Source organism: Stegostoma tigrinum, chromosome 1 (genome assembly GCF_030684315.1).
Source record: "Stegostoma tigrinum isolate sSteTig4 chromosome 1, sSteTig4.hap1, whole genome shotgun sequence".
NCBI lineage: Eukaryota > Metazoa > Chordata > Chondrichthyes > Orectolobiformes > Stegostomatidae > Stegostoma > Stegostoma tigrinum.
Window position 1 is genome coordinate 123,956,813 of NC_081354.1, and position 13,541 is coordinate 123,970,353.

The 13,541-nt window shown below is 37.6% G+C and overlaps 1 protein-coding gene across 1 annotated transcript in view; it reads right to left on the bottom strand.

Moving 5' to 3' along the window:
* Window positions 1–814: 814 nt before the first annotated feature.
* map3k1 (mitogen-activated protein kinase kinase kinase 1, E3 ubiquitin protein ligase) overlaps window positions 815–13,541 on the bottom strand; it is a 144,796-nt gene continuing 132,069 nt past the window's right edge. The window contains exons 15-20 of the mRNA XM_048523759.2: window positions 12,211–12,363; window positions 9,536–9,698; window positions 7,853–7,984; window positions 6,076–6,218; window positions 5,216–5,347; window positions 815–4,517 (exon numbers count right to left, since the gene is read on the bottom strand). Coding sequence (XP_048379716.1) covers window positions 4,371–4,517; window positions 5,216–5,347; window positions 6,076–6,218; window positions 7,853–7,984; window positions 9,536–9,698; window positions 12,211–12,363 — 870 coding nt within the window. The 3' untranslated portion in view covers window positions 815–4,370. The remainder of the gene's footprint in view (window positions 4,518–5,215; window positions 5,348–6,075; window positions 6,219–7,852; window positions 7,985–9,535; window positions 9,699–12,210; window positions 12,364–13,541) is intronic.

Consider the following 13,541-nt stretch of genomic DNA (forward strand, 5'->3'; position numbering starts at 1 on the left):
AATGGGGGATTAAGACTGGGGCCATATTTTTAAGTTAAGAAAAGAAGGATTTTAAAAAGACATGACAGACATTGTATTGAAACAGAATGGATCGTGTCTGGAATGAATTTCTACAGGAAGTGGTGGATGCGGGTAAATAGACATTTGGATAAATACATGAATAGGAAATGTTTGGAGGGAAATGGGCCAAGCACAGGCAAGTGGGACTAGTTTAGTTTGGGATTATGGTTGGCATGGACCTATTGGACCAAAGGGTCTCTTTTTGTGCTGTATGATTCTGAATAACTGTTATATGTACAATAACATTATTCACAGATGTTACTATAGGTCAGCTTCTTCCATGAAAAGAAGAGAGGCCTATTGTATGAAACAGTGGCTAGAGAAACTGGTGATATCAAAAATATTTAGGGTTAGATTTATTGATGTGCTTGTTTTCAGAAAAACTGTTTTGCTCAGATTTCTACTGACTCATTTCAGTGTATCAACAAAACTGGCCATGAGCCAGTGGGATTAATTTTTAAAAGAAAAATCATTGATGGAAGTATAGCTTTTGAGAAGTAATTAGCTTCAGATGGTCTATTTTAATGCCTTTTTGGAATAAATACAAGTACAGCTTCTTAAGACTGTCCCCACATCAGCAGTTAATGAAGTTAAACTCTTAAGCATCAACATTAGTTTAATTTATATAATAACCAACCATTACAGCTAATATAACGCTGTATAAGTTTTATTGTTTAAGCCATTTAGTCTGGATATTGGTTTTTATATACTGAACATACAAAATCATTGAGTGAAGAGAAAAACAACAGAATCATATTTTTCCAAAAAACCTTTTTTTATTTACTAGAAAGACAAAAACACCAAAATAGGTCCAAATTATGCTATAAAATGTTTCAAAATGGGGTAAAAATTTCAATAATTAAAATATTTGATATATTTAAAATTACAAAGGATACAATTAACCAATCTTTCAACCCCAGAGATTTATTTTTTTTTAAATTTGCTTGCACAGTAAGGTGCTAATAGAAGTTAGCCCTTAAGCCCTGGAAGATTTAGAAATTACAGTCACATAGCAAATATAGTTTCATTGTGAAAGTGTACTTTGGTAGAAGAAAACTATAGGACACCTGAGGTAGTAGAAACTGGAATAAAACAGCAGTAGACGTTATTTACAATATAAGAAGTACCAAATAACATAATAAGAACAGCACAAATAATTACATTACATTTTCAGTCCAGCTCTGATCCAAAGAAAGAATATTACATCACATATGCATAAAATAAAAAAAATTACAAAAAATACGTCACTATTACCAGCAAGCTGAGGGCAACGCAAACAACCCCAATTAAAATGCAACTTGATAATAAAAAGCATCGGCTTATTAAACAAGCAGATGCTGAGATCTACAAAGTAATACTGATTAGCCGAGGTTCATCAGTTCAATGTTTTTGTCAGGAAGTGAAAATTTGACAAAAACATTTCCAGTATAAATGGCAAGAGTGCATCATTTAAAGCTCAAGGAAAAACACTTGTTCAAAAAAAGACTTATTGACGTGAAAAGGACCACAAAATATGATTCCAAGTTGTCAATAAATTAAAGGAGTCACTGCTATGAAGTATGCTACAAACATCTCTGTACACCTTTAACTCTTCAAGCAATAACAGCACCTTTTAACCAATGAGGAATGTAATATAATATTAAAACATTCTTTAAAAAATTAACACCTACACTGAGGGTTCACATTATGTTCAGTTTTTTGCAAAACTGTTATGGGGACAGAAACCCCATTTTCATGTATATCAATTTGACATTTTAATTTACTAGACTTACCACAGAGTGGAAATAACAAGTATTTAAAATCTGTAAAGACAATCAGACTTATTGCTGGAAGAGTTAAAATTCCCAAACTAAAAATGTCTAAAAGGATGTAAGCTTTAACAGTTAGCCAATTCACAAAACACAAAATATTAAGATTTAACCAAATAAAATCAAAGCAAATATTGTTTTCCTTCAGTATTAACAAGTATGAATCTGAAATCTAGACTTAGCATATGAATCGGTCAATCAATTTGTCTTGTCACTTTAAAAAATATACATTAGTTGGTGCAAATTATTTCTTTTGCTCATTTGTTTTCAATCCAATGTGGTATCTCACATAACAGCAATATTATGTCCTTTCTTTAAAGGAAGGACTTTCTCAACATTAAAATATTACATTCAAATACCATAAAACAGGAGGAGAGTTTAACTTAAAGTTCACATTTCAGAAATAGTCATTAAAGTAATGTCTGATTCAAACTTAAATTCCCCTCTCAATTTAAGGAAGCAGAGGTGATGTGAACACTAATAACACAATTTATCAGTCTTGCGTGCAATTCTGAAACATGCTTGTATTTCAAGTAAGATTTCTCAAGATACTGTATTAAGTTACATCTATTCAAATTGGTCACTGTAGGCTACTCTGCAAAAAATGAAAGTGTATTGTAAGAAACATGGCAACAGTGAATTAAACCTTTTGCTGAAGGAAAACTGCAAACTAAGCTTTGAATATAACATTTTTGCTGTTCTACTTGTTTTGTTAAAAGGTCAAGACAATAAGACTTTCTTGCAAAGATTCTAGAATTTTACAGCAGCAAAAGTAAAATTCAACCAAATACAAATGTTTATGTTTTAAAATTGAATAGAAGACTTCAAAAGACAGTAGCACAAATGAAACCGTAACAGGAACTTTCTGGCATGGTTGCTGCTCAATATTAGTAAACTAACCGAGTGACAGATTCAAACAGCAGGTACTACCCTACAAGTTTTGTAACAGGCACAAGTAATGGTGTCATACTGGAAATGTAAAGGTAATCTTTTCAGCATTTTACACAAAATAGTACACATCTTCAAACTGTAAAAAAGTAATCAATAACCAACTCAAAACAGCTGAATTATGGCAAAAGTTTTACAATACATTTTGAAAATAGGTTTCACAAATTTACCCTTCCCTGAATATTAAAACAATTTAAGTCATTAAGTGGATACCACAAAATTCCTTTCAATTATAACAGCTAGTAAAATGACCCGTTCATTGAAAATGGACAAAAATACAGCAGGCACCTTTGTAGTAAATTGTCCAATCAACTTGGATGATATTCTAACTTCACTGTTTTCCACAGCGAAAACGTTATAATCAAGTACTTAAGTGGATCATTGAACATGTTAGAGAGTAGAGCTTCCGCCTCGTTGGTTTTCCCTGTGTAATTTGTCAAATATCAATAAAACCAGCACAAAAGATCAAGAAATCTTAAATGAAAATAAAGTTTCCATAATCTTTTGAGCTAATTTATGAAAATGTTGGAAGCCAGCCTCGTCTGCAAAATTAACCATCCCTGTAGGCTCAATTAATCATTGCAGCAAGTTTCTGCACTTATTGCCCACTTAGGCCCTTAAAATTAAGCTCTCTTTTGGTGCAAGGGTATCTTCAGAAAGTTTTAAACCTTAACAATACTTAATTTACTAAAAAACTTAATTATGTGCACCTGTTGTAAGCTGGTTTCGTACAATTGTTAAAAGTCATTTTTCAGTGACTGAAAAATCAATTTACTTAAAAAGATAGTGATTACTTATCACGGTTTACTTTTTGTGATAAACCTATTTTCAGCTGTCTTAGTAAAACTCCATTAGAATGTCATACAATCAAGGATTTTGTTTTTAAATGCAATTTTTTTTCTGAAGAACTTTGCCCAATTGTGCTGGTTCATGCAAGATTTTACATTTGGCAATATGCAAATGAATTGAGTGGAAACTTTGGAAAACTAGCACAATTTTTGCCCATATTGCCAACTGTGTCCAGAGCGGAAACTGAACCCCAAAACATCTCAGTATTAAATCCAGAAAACCCTTTTTCAGAATTATTTCGTAAATACAAAATACGAGAGACAGGGAGAATCTGGTGCTTTGAATACATCCTTAAACTTTACGTCAGACTTTAGTGGCAGTTTAAAACCTGCAAGACCTCAAAGGAGCCCCTCAACTGCTAGTATGTGCTGAAAAAGTGCTCTGACAGAAGAATGTCCTTCCAAACTGCTCCACAGCTTTTAACTGGCAGATCCAAGTATATTTCAGGGCACTAGTGACAAATCTGATCAATAAGGAGGCACATCATTTACAAGCAGGAACAAGACATTTGCATACTATTTTGTCCACGTGTTGACAGTTGTTTACTGACAGACAGACTCCTTTTGGCTTTTGCTGCTTTTATTTCAAACCCGAGGCCAGTTCTCCCATTTACACAGCTCTACAGTGCACTGCAGGACAACACCTGGGCATTTTCTTTGTTTCAGTAGTTTTGTCTTGCACAGCTTTTATTTGCAATTGTATCCATTACCACGTTCGGAAGACTGGATGTTTCAGAAGCTCCCTCGATGGGGGTCTATCTTGGGGCTGAAGTTCTAGGCACCGGAGAGCCACGTCGCGCAATGCAGGGGTTAAATGGTTTGGAATTGTTGGAGCACTCGTTGCACTGGCAATCTATTGAATTTTGAGAGATAGAAAATTTAGAAATTGCTGCAATCGTCAGTTTTCTTAACATCTTTTGAAAATGGACAAATATAATGTACTTAATTAGTAGTAAACTTAACTGACAGCAAGTGCAAGAATTTGTAGAATTATGTACAAAGGTAAGACTCAAAGCATAATCCTCAATTTGAACAGTACTTTTTGTTTCAAGTTTTAAAAATGTTTTACTCTGTAAATTGTTGGAGACAAGTGCATATTGTGGGTTTGTAATGACAGTTTGGTGTATGAACAATTTTCAATACTCAAAACATACTATCGCAACACATGCACGCTCTCAGACAAACTTTCTATATTTCATAGAATCCCTACAGTGCAGAGGCAGTTCAGCCCAACGAGTCTGCATTCACCCTTTGAACAGCATCCCACCCTAAATCCACAATTACGATGGCTAACCTATCGAGTCTGCATATCCCTGAACATGGAGGTAATTTAACATTGTCAGTCCATTTGACCTGTACATCTTTGGACTGTGGGGGGAAACTGGAGCACACAGAGCAAACCGACACAGGCACAGGGACAGCGTACAAACTCCACACAAACAGTCACCAAAAGCTGGAAATGAACAATGGTCCCTGGTACCGTGTGGCAGCAGTGCTAACCATTGTGCCACCATGCTGCCTGCCTAAACAACTTGCCGCAAATTTACCAACCTTAAATATTAGAGCAAGATGATTAGAGTGTTTCTCTGCATTCCAAGGAGGTTTGGCACAGGCCATCTCTATGATAACGCAACCAACACTCCACACATCACAGCTTCTGCCATATTGCTGGCCTCTTAACACCTTAAAAAAATAGAATCAATGTTGGATATGATTAACTGTTCCAGGACTGACTTCTATAAGCATCTAAAGAAAAGGATTAGGAAAGCAGAACATGGAAAAACCTGTGTTACAATGCATTCGTAACACTGCATTCTTGACGAATGAATAATGAATTCATAATCTTCAACTCAACTAAATTATAGAGCTGAAACAAATTCTAACATATTCAGTATATTGTACAGGAAATAGCGGTTTTTTTGCAATGGAACACCCATTCCAATTCAATTATTTTTTGTATTTGGTGATTTTGCATAAAATTAGAAATTATTTTCCATAATAAATTACAATTTTCCCAAGAGCAAATGGTACATGGCAGAATCAAATTCAAGAAACAAGGGAGAAAATTCAGATATCGATAAAATAGAGGACATCTGCATCTGTTCAATCAAATACATTTTGCCCTTCAAATAAGGACACATACCAAAATTTAGAACATGCAAAGATTTCTGCAATATGGTCTTAGAATCTGTAAAAATGGATGATTTGGAGGAAGCATTTAACATCTGTTCAAGAGAACTTGCTGGGTGCAAACTTTGTGCTTTTTCCAAAATAGTACAGGCTGCTGTTATATATAAGCCTTTTTTTGCAAAGTCAAACTCCAATCATCAGTTTCAATAGATTACTATTGCAAATAACTAGCATGAACAGAAAAGTAGTACAATGAATATAAAAGGTATTTAAAAACTTACCTCAGGTGCCATGAATGCAATAGTTCCCAACAGCTGCCCTTGAAATTCACCTGCACCAGTCCCTTTTGATGCCAACCTGGCTGCAGCTCCAAAATCTGCTATTCTTAGTCGTTGTCCTGTACTGTCAATTAGCAGATTGGCACCTAGAAAACCAAATACTTCAAGTTAGTACCAGTAAATCAGGAAAGGGAGCAAATATCTTTCCCTAGATAACAAAGTGTGGAGCTGGATGAAGGCAGCAGGCCAAGCAGCATCTTAGGAGCAGGAAAGCTGACGTTCATTTCTGATGAAGGGTCTAGGCCTGAAACGTCAGCTTTCCTGCACCTCTGATGCTACTTGGCCTGCTGCGTTCATCCAGCTCCACACTTTATTATCTCAGATTCTCCAGCATCTGCAGTTCCCATTATCTCTGATCACAAATATCTTTCCCTAGTTACACAATCTCAAACATTCTCCTTGAATACCACATAAACATTCCAAACAGACCCAATTCCTTTGTGATTGGAGGGAGGCATGTATGCTTAAAGTACAAATATATTTTCTGGATAATAAAATGTGAGGCTGGATGAACACAGCAGGCCAAGCAGCATCTCAGGAGCACAAAAGCTGACGTTTCGGGCCTAGACCCTTCAGAGAGGGGGATGGGGAGAGGGAACTGGAATAAATAGGGAGAGAGGGAGAGGCAGACCGAAGATGGAGAGAAAAGAAGATAGGTGGAGAGAGTATATGTGGGGAGGTAGGGAGGGGATAGGTCAGTCCAGTGAAGACGGACAGGTCAAGGAGGTGGGATGAGGTTAGTAGGTAGATGGGGGTGCGGCTTGGGGTGAGAGGAAGGGATGGGTGAGAGGAAGAACCGGTTAGGGTGGCAGAGACAGGTTGGACTGGTTTTGGGATGCAGTGGGTGGGGGGGGGGGGGGGGGGGGGAGCTGGGCTGGTTGTGTGGTGCAGTGGGGGGAGGGGACGAACTGGGTTGGTTTGGGGATGCAGTAGGGGAAGGGGAGATTTTGAAACTGGTGAAGTCCACATTGATACCATTAGGCTGCAGGGTTCCCAGGCGGAATATGAGTTGCTGTTCCTGCAACCTTCGGGTGGCATCATTGTGGCACTGCAGGAGGCCCATGACGGACATGTCATCTAGAGAATGGAAGGGGGAGTCCCCCCACGGCACCACACAACCAGCCCAGCTCTTCCCCCCCACCCACTGCATCCCAAAACCAGTCCAACCTGTCTCTGCCTCCCTAACCGGTTCTTCCTCTCACCCATCCCTTCCTCCCACCCCAAGCCGCACCCCCATCTACCTACTAACCTCATCCCACCTCCTTGACCTGTCCGTCTTCCCTGGACTGACCTATCCCCTCCCTACCTCCCCACCGATACTCTCTCCACCTATCTTCTTTTCTCTCCATCTTCGGTCCGTCTCCCCCTCTCTCCCTATTTATTCCAGTTCCCTCTCCCCATCCCCCTCTCTGAAGAAGGGTCTAGGCCCGAAACGTCAGCTTTTGTGCTCCTGAGATGCTGCTTGGCCTGCTGTGTTCATCCAACCTCACATTTTATTATCTTGGAATTCTCCAGCATCTGCAGTTCCCATTATCTCTGATATATTTTTTGGATATGGTTTTTACTCTGAAGGCTTTTTTTGAAAGATCAGTAAAAGATCATGGCCTTACTCTCCCGTGACAGTATCTCAAAAGTATGGTTGCTCACAGGAGGTCCTCCACTCATGTTATCCATTTGCTTTTTAACTCTTTGTCTTAGCCATAGATAAAGACATTTTTACCTTTGATATCCCGGTGGATAATTTGGTTCTCATGGAGATAAGCTAGGCCACGCAGCAGCTGCTCATTGTAATTAATAATAACTTGTTCTTTGAATGCACCGTACTTGTTTAACAAATGGGAAACGGATCCACCTAAAAATAAAATGTTACAAGATTCTGAAACATATTCTCATTTATTTAAATTGCAAAATTAAAGTAGTTTATCAGTCTCACCAGGTAAAAATATTCACAAAATTCCACCAGGAGCTACAGAATTTCCTGCCATTAAAAAGAAATCTAGACATTTCTTCCAAGTTATATAAAAATAGGTGCAATGAACCACAGTAAAGCAATGGAACAAAAAAAATAACAGCACAGGAACAGGCCCTTCGACCCTCCAAGCCTGCGCCGATCAAGATCCTCTGTCGAAGCCTGTCATCTATTTTCTAAGGGTCTGTATCCCTTTGCTTCCTGCCCATCCACGTACCTGTCCAGATACATTTTAAAAGACACTAACGTGTCTGCGTCTACCACCTCTGCTGTCAACGCATTCCAGACACCCACCACCCTCTGCGTAAAGAACTTTCCCCACATATTTCCCTTAAACTTGCCTCCTCTCACTTTGAACTCATGACCCCTAGTAATTGAGTCCCCCACTTTGGGGGAAAAAGCTTCTTGATATCCACTTTGTCTATACCCTCATGATTTTGTAGACTCAAATCAGGTCCCCCGTCAATCTCCATCTTTCTAATGAAAATAATCCTAATCTACTCAACCTCTCTTCATAGCTAGCGCCCTCCATACCGGTGAACCTCCTCTGCACCCTCTCCAAAGCATCTACATCCTTTTGGTAATGTGGCGACCAGAACTGTACACAGTACTCCAAATGTGGCCGAACCAAAGTCTTGTACAACTGTAACATGACCTGCCGACTCTTGTACTCAATACGCCATCCGATGAAGGAAAGCATGACGTATGCCTTCTTGCCCACCCTATTGACATGCATTGCCACCTTCAGGGAACAATGGACCTGAACACCCAGATCTCTCCGGACATCAATTTTCCCCAGGACTTTTCCATTTACTGTATAGTTTGCTCTTGAATTAGTTCTTCCAAAATGCATCACCTCGCATTTGCCTGGATTGAACTCCATCTGCTATTTATCTGCCCAACTCTCCAATCTATGTTCTGCTGTAATCTCTGACAGTGCCCTTCACTGTCTGCTACTCCACCAATCTTAGTGTCATCTGTATAAAAAAACTACCTAAACAAAATCTACGTCATCTTTGAACTTTTGTCAAGTATACTACTCCAGCAGGAGTCATTAGATGAGCACCAAAATGACAAGCTGCGTTGAACTTTCTAGCCTTGGGCTTTCAAACTTATTCTAGTAGCTTCTGAAAACTTAAGCAGTGATTCAGCAGGAATTAGATAACAACACAGATCAGTGCACATCGATCAGTTTTACAATGCATTCTAGATTTACAGAACAATTGGAAGATATAAAAAGTATAAATTCAACATTACAAGCAATTGCAAATAGCCCGGAAGTAGCAAATTAGACATTTTTAGCTGTTTACACTTCCACTTTTGCCAAATGGAAGAACAAGAGCAATGTTTAAAAGGTAGCAGTTAGAATTTTGCCAGCTAAGAAAATAAAACTACAGATACTGTGTTGATTTAAAAAAGAATGTTTGTTCTCACCTGCCATCCATTCAACAAACAGGTTGTAGTTACTCTTCTCACAGGTGGCACCTAACATCCGAATTATATTTGGATGGTTAAGGCGGCTCATCATCCGTATTTCTTCGCGTAAGGTTTGTACCACTTCTTCTTGCTCAGTAGATGTGTTCCTAACGTAGGTCACCTGTTTGCCAAGTTAGAAAAATAAATTTCCAATCCCAAAGTGACAAAATTAAATTCTTAGTCCTACATTACAACAGTAATGACAACTCTAAATACTTCAACGGCTGATATAAAAAAACTCTATGAATGTGAGCGCACATTTCATCAACCAGACACATCTAAGCTACTGTATCAGCATCCAATGAAACGGCAAAATCTAAGAGAAATCTTGAAATTATCAGATATTTTCTCCACATTGCATTAAGGAAGACTTGTTGTGGAATGCATCCTTTAGAGAAGTTAGCAATATAATTGCAAATATCTGCACCAAATAATCACTAAACTAACAGCACTGAAGAAAGTTGCTCCAACAATTCAAGTTGAAGAGGAAAAGGTTTGGAGAGAAGGGAACTTAAAATGTAGATACTGAAGTTCCTTCAAGAGCAAAGGAAAAGTTATGGCTAATGAGCAATCTGTCACTCTCCACCACTCTCAATCTCTACATAGAAGAAACATTATCGAGATTGGTGGTGGATCAAGAGGACCAAGATATTTCAGTATGTTCAAAATAAACAAGAATCATATGTTCATCAGAATGATCCAGCAAAATAATTAGACTTAATAAAAAAATGAATATTGTTCTAAAGTGATTGTAAAATGACATCGAGGCAATCTTCAACATATTAGCGTGGCAAGTCACAAGTAAAACAAACTCAAATAAGCAAAATCCTGTGGATGCCAAGAGTAATCAGAAACTGTCAGAAACCCTCAGCAGATCAGGCAGCATCTATATAGGGATAAACAGTTAATATTTTAGGTAGATAATCTTTTGAGTGTTGGAAAAAGTTTGAGTGCAACATGTTTGAAGGATACACACAGGCAGGAAGCAAAGTGGAACTTTTGTCACAAAAGGCAGGAAGGAGCGACTAAAAAGGGAACATCATTACAAGTCAAATAAAAAAAAATTGTGGTAGCGAGAGAACATATACCTCTCATACAGCTATAAAAAGCAGAAGGAGAATCATGACTGGTTGCAGCTCTCTGTTGAAAAGAGCACGTCAAACTCAGTGGAAGCAAATTCCTGATTAAGTGCGACGAGAACATATCAGAAGTATGGGTGTGGAAAATGGCATAGTCAGATGTGATGGAAATAGGAATGGGCAAACTGGAACAGAGTGCTCATGGTAAACAAGGTGAAAGGCATTTAACCACACATTAAGCTAGCCCTGTGAACCTCTGAGCTTATCATGAATGTTGAACAATAGCTTATCTTAAAAAAAAGGAAACTACTGAGATAGAGAAGCGAAGGAGGGAAAGGAATTGGAATCAAAACAATTACGTTTTCTAATCGGGGGTGAGGAGGTAGTGACAGCACTGATACAGTCAAGAGTGTACCAGAAAGAGAACCAAGAAAAAGGCCAGAGTAGAATGGGATCAAGAAAGACGCTCCACCTACGCCACAAAAAGGCAGAAATTACTAAGACGAAGAGAAATAGCAGCCCTTGTGGCAGTATTTATTTGAAGAAAGTGATATTGTCAAAAGAGATGCTTAATTTGAGAACATACTCACAGAATGGTCAGAATCTTTGAACTGTTATGGTTTTGGAAACTATTTTCTCAAATGTGCCTGGCTATCTGAACACTGACTTGGAAACAATGTGCGAGGTTACAGGAAAAAGGCAAAAGATTGGCAATGCCTCAATGAACTTGCTTGCATCCCATTTCCAAGCAGTCTAATCCATACCCTAACTATTTCTGAGAGGAAGAAAAAGTTTGAGTTCTCAATCTGTTTATGAGTGGAAACAGTTTCCACTTCACTACTGACCATGACATTGAAAACCTCTATCAAATTTAAGTTCAGCCAGCCTGGAGGAGGTAGTTAGTGACAGTGACTGTTTGGAACTCTGTTCAAGGTAGGAGGAGGGTCATCACGTCTGCCTGGCGTGAGATGGATGGGCCAGTCATTTGTATAGCAAAGATATTGACTAGGGCCACTAAACATTTGAAAGTGGTAAGGTCAGAGTCTCTGAAATGCAGGCAGGAAGAGAAAAAAAATGTCAATGTAGGACAAAATCACGTTCATTGGGCTGAAGTCTCTGGGAGGCGTCAGTGACATTTGGAAAGTGACAGTTTCGTGTTCATCAGTGGGTGAATTTGAAGCCTGTTTCTAAACTCAGGACAGAGAGGTCATAAGTATGTTAACAAAGAGCTCAGTCTTATTATAAAACACAATGTTTCCTAATAACAAGTCAATGCCACAGGAGATCTATTTCACAAGATTAGCATTAGAATATCTGAAGAGAAAAATTTGGAGAACAGTGAATTATGATTAATCTCCAGTTAATCAATTTCAAAAAGTGCTATTCAAATATGAAAATTAGAAAATTTAATACCAATACAAAATGGTAAAACTAAAATCTTTCAAATTTTCATTTAAACTTATTAAAATTAGTTCATTTTGAACATAGCTTGTTTTAAGATCAAGTCTTCACTCCAAAAAAAATGTGGACACAATCAGAACTTCCAGAAATTACCTGTTTCACAGCCATTAATGTTCCTGTTCCCACATCTTGTGCCTGATAACATGAAGAAAACGCCCCAAGGCCTATTTGTTGACCTTTGAACCATTCTACACTCTCTCTGTAAGCAAGCTTTGCTTTGGTATGTCCAGGTAGAGTTTCTGGTGTCTGTAAGTGAAACCATTATAAATATACAAACACTTTAGTACATTATTTACGCCACTTTACAAATCAAGTTTTATACATTTCAAAAATACCTTTGTAATATCTACAGTCATATTGATAATCATGAAAGAAAGCCAAACACATTATTCAACATTCTCCATTAGGAAAAAAGTTTTGAACATTTACTTAGTCACATTTTTGAATGCAAAGTACTATTCAGTGATAAAGTTGAGTAACATGAACAGTTTAAGCTTTGATAGAAGTCTACATTAGAAATTTAGATTAGATACTTTCAATCAGTTGTTCAAACATGCTGTCTGACACATCACTTTAGCAGGTGGAACTTGAACTTGGACCCTTTGGTCCAGACGTAGGGCAATACTACTACACCATAGAGCCCTCCAAAAAGAAATTATTTCACAATGACAGTATGCAGGTCAGATTAATATGCATGTATAATAGGATTTCTTACTACTGTAGATATGTGTTTTCAATGTTGAATGTTTAACACACAAGACAAAGTTAACAGTTTATAGGCAAGAGTACATTTCATTTTATTTGCACTATTTAGCCATGGGTTTCTTTAGTAACTTAATCTTTGTTGTGTTTTTTTTTTAAAAAACGTCAGCTTTGCCTTCCTGCAATAGTGACATTTTAAATGCCCAAAATAATAGTTTAGTTTAAATGAATAAACTCACAATAACAAATTAAATTCAAATAATGATTCATTCTTTGCATATTTTAATGCTGTCTTTCATTTGTTTACACGCAAATCTCACCACTTTCCAAACATTCGGGCTTGGGCATGATATTTCTACTCTCAGCTGAACTCTGAACTCATAATCTCCCATTATGAATCAAGTCAGCTGTATTGTTAGTTTTATTTTCTACTTTCTGTCTAGAAGTTTTTCTTCAAACTTATTTGAAGAATAAATTTCAAATGCTTTACCGAGGCAAAATGATATCTAGAGTTGTACAAGAACAAGGAAAACACGAAGGTGTTTCTTTACAAGCCCGTAACAGATTTTCTTTTGCATTCAATAAACTTTAAAAATATTAAACTGAAGTGTAGGAGACAGGCAGAAGTATTCAGAGGGAAAATTATAGATCATGAGCCTAAGGCAGCTAATCTTGTGGTCATGAATGACGGGACTAAAAGACTGTTGGAAAACCCAAGAGAA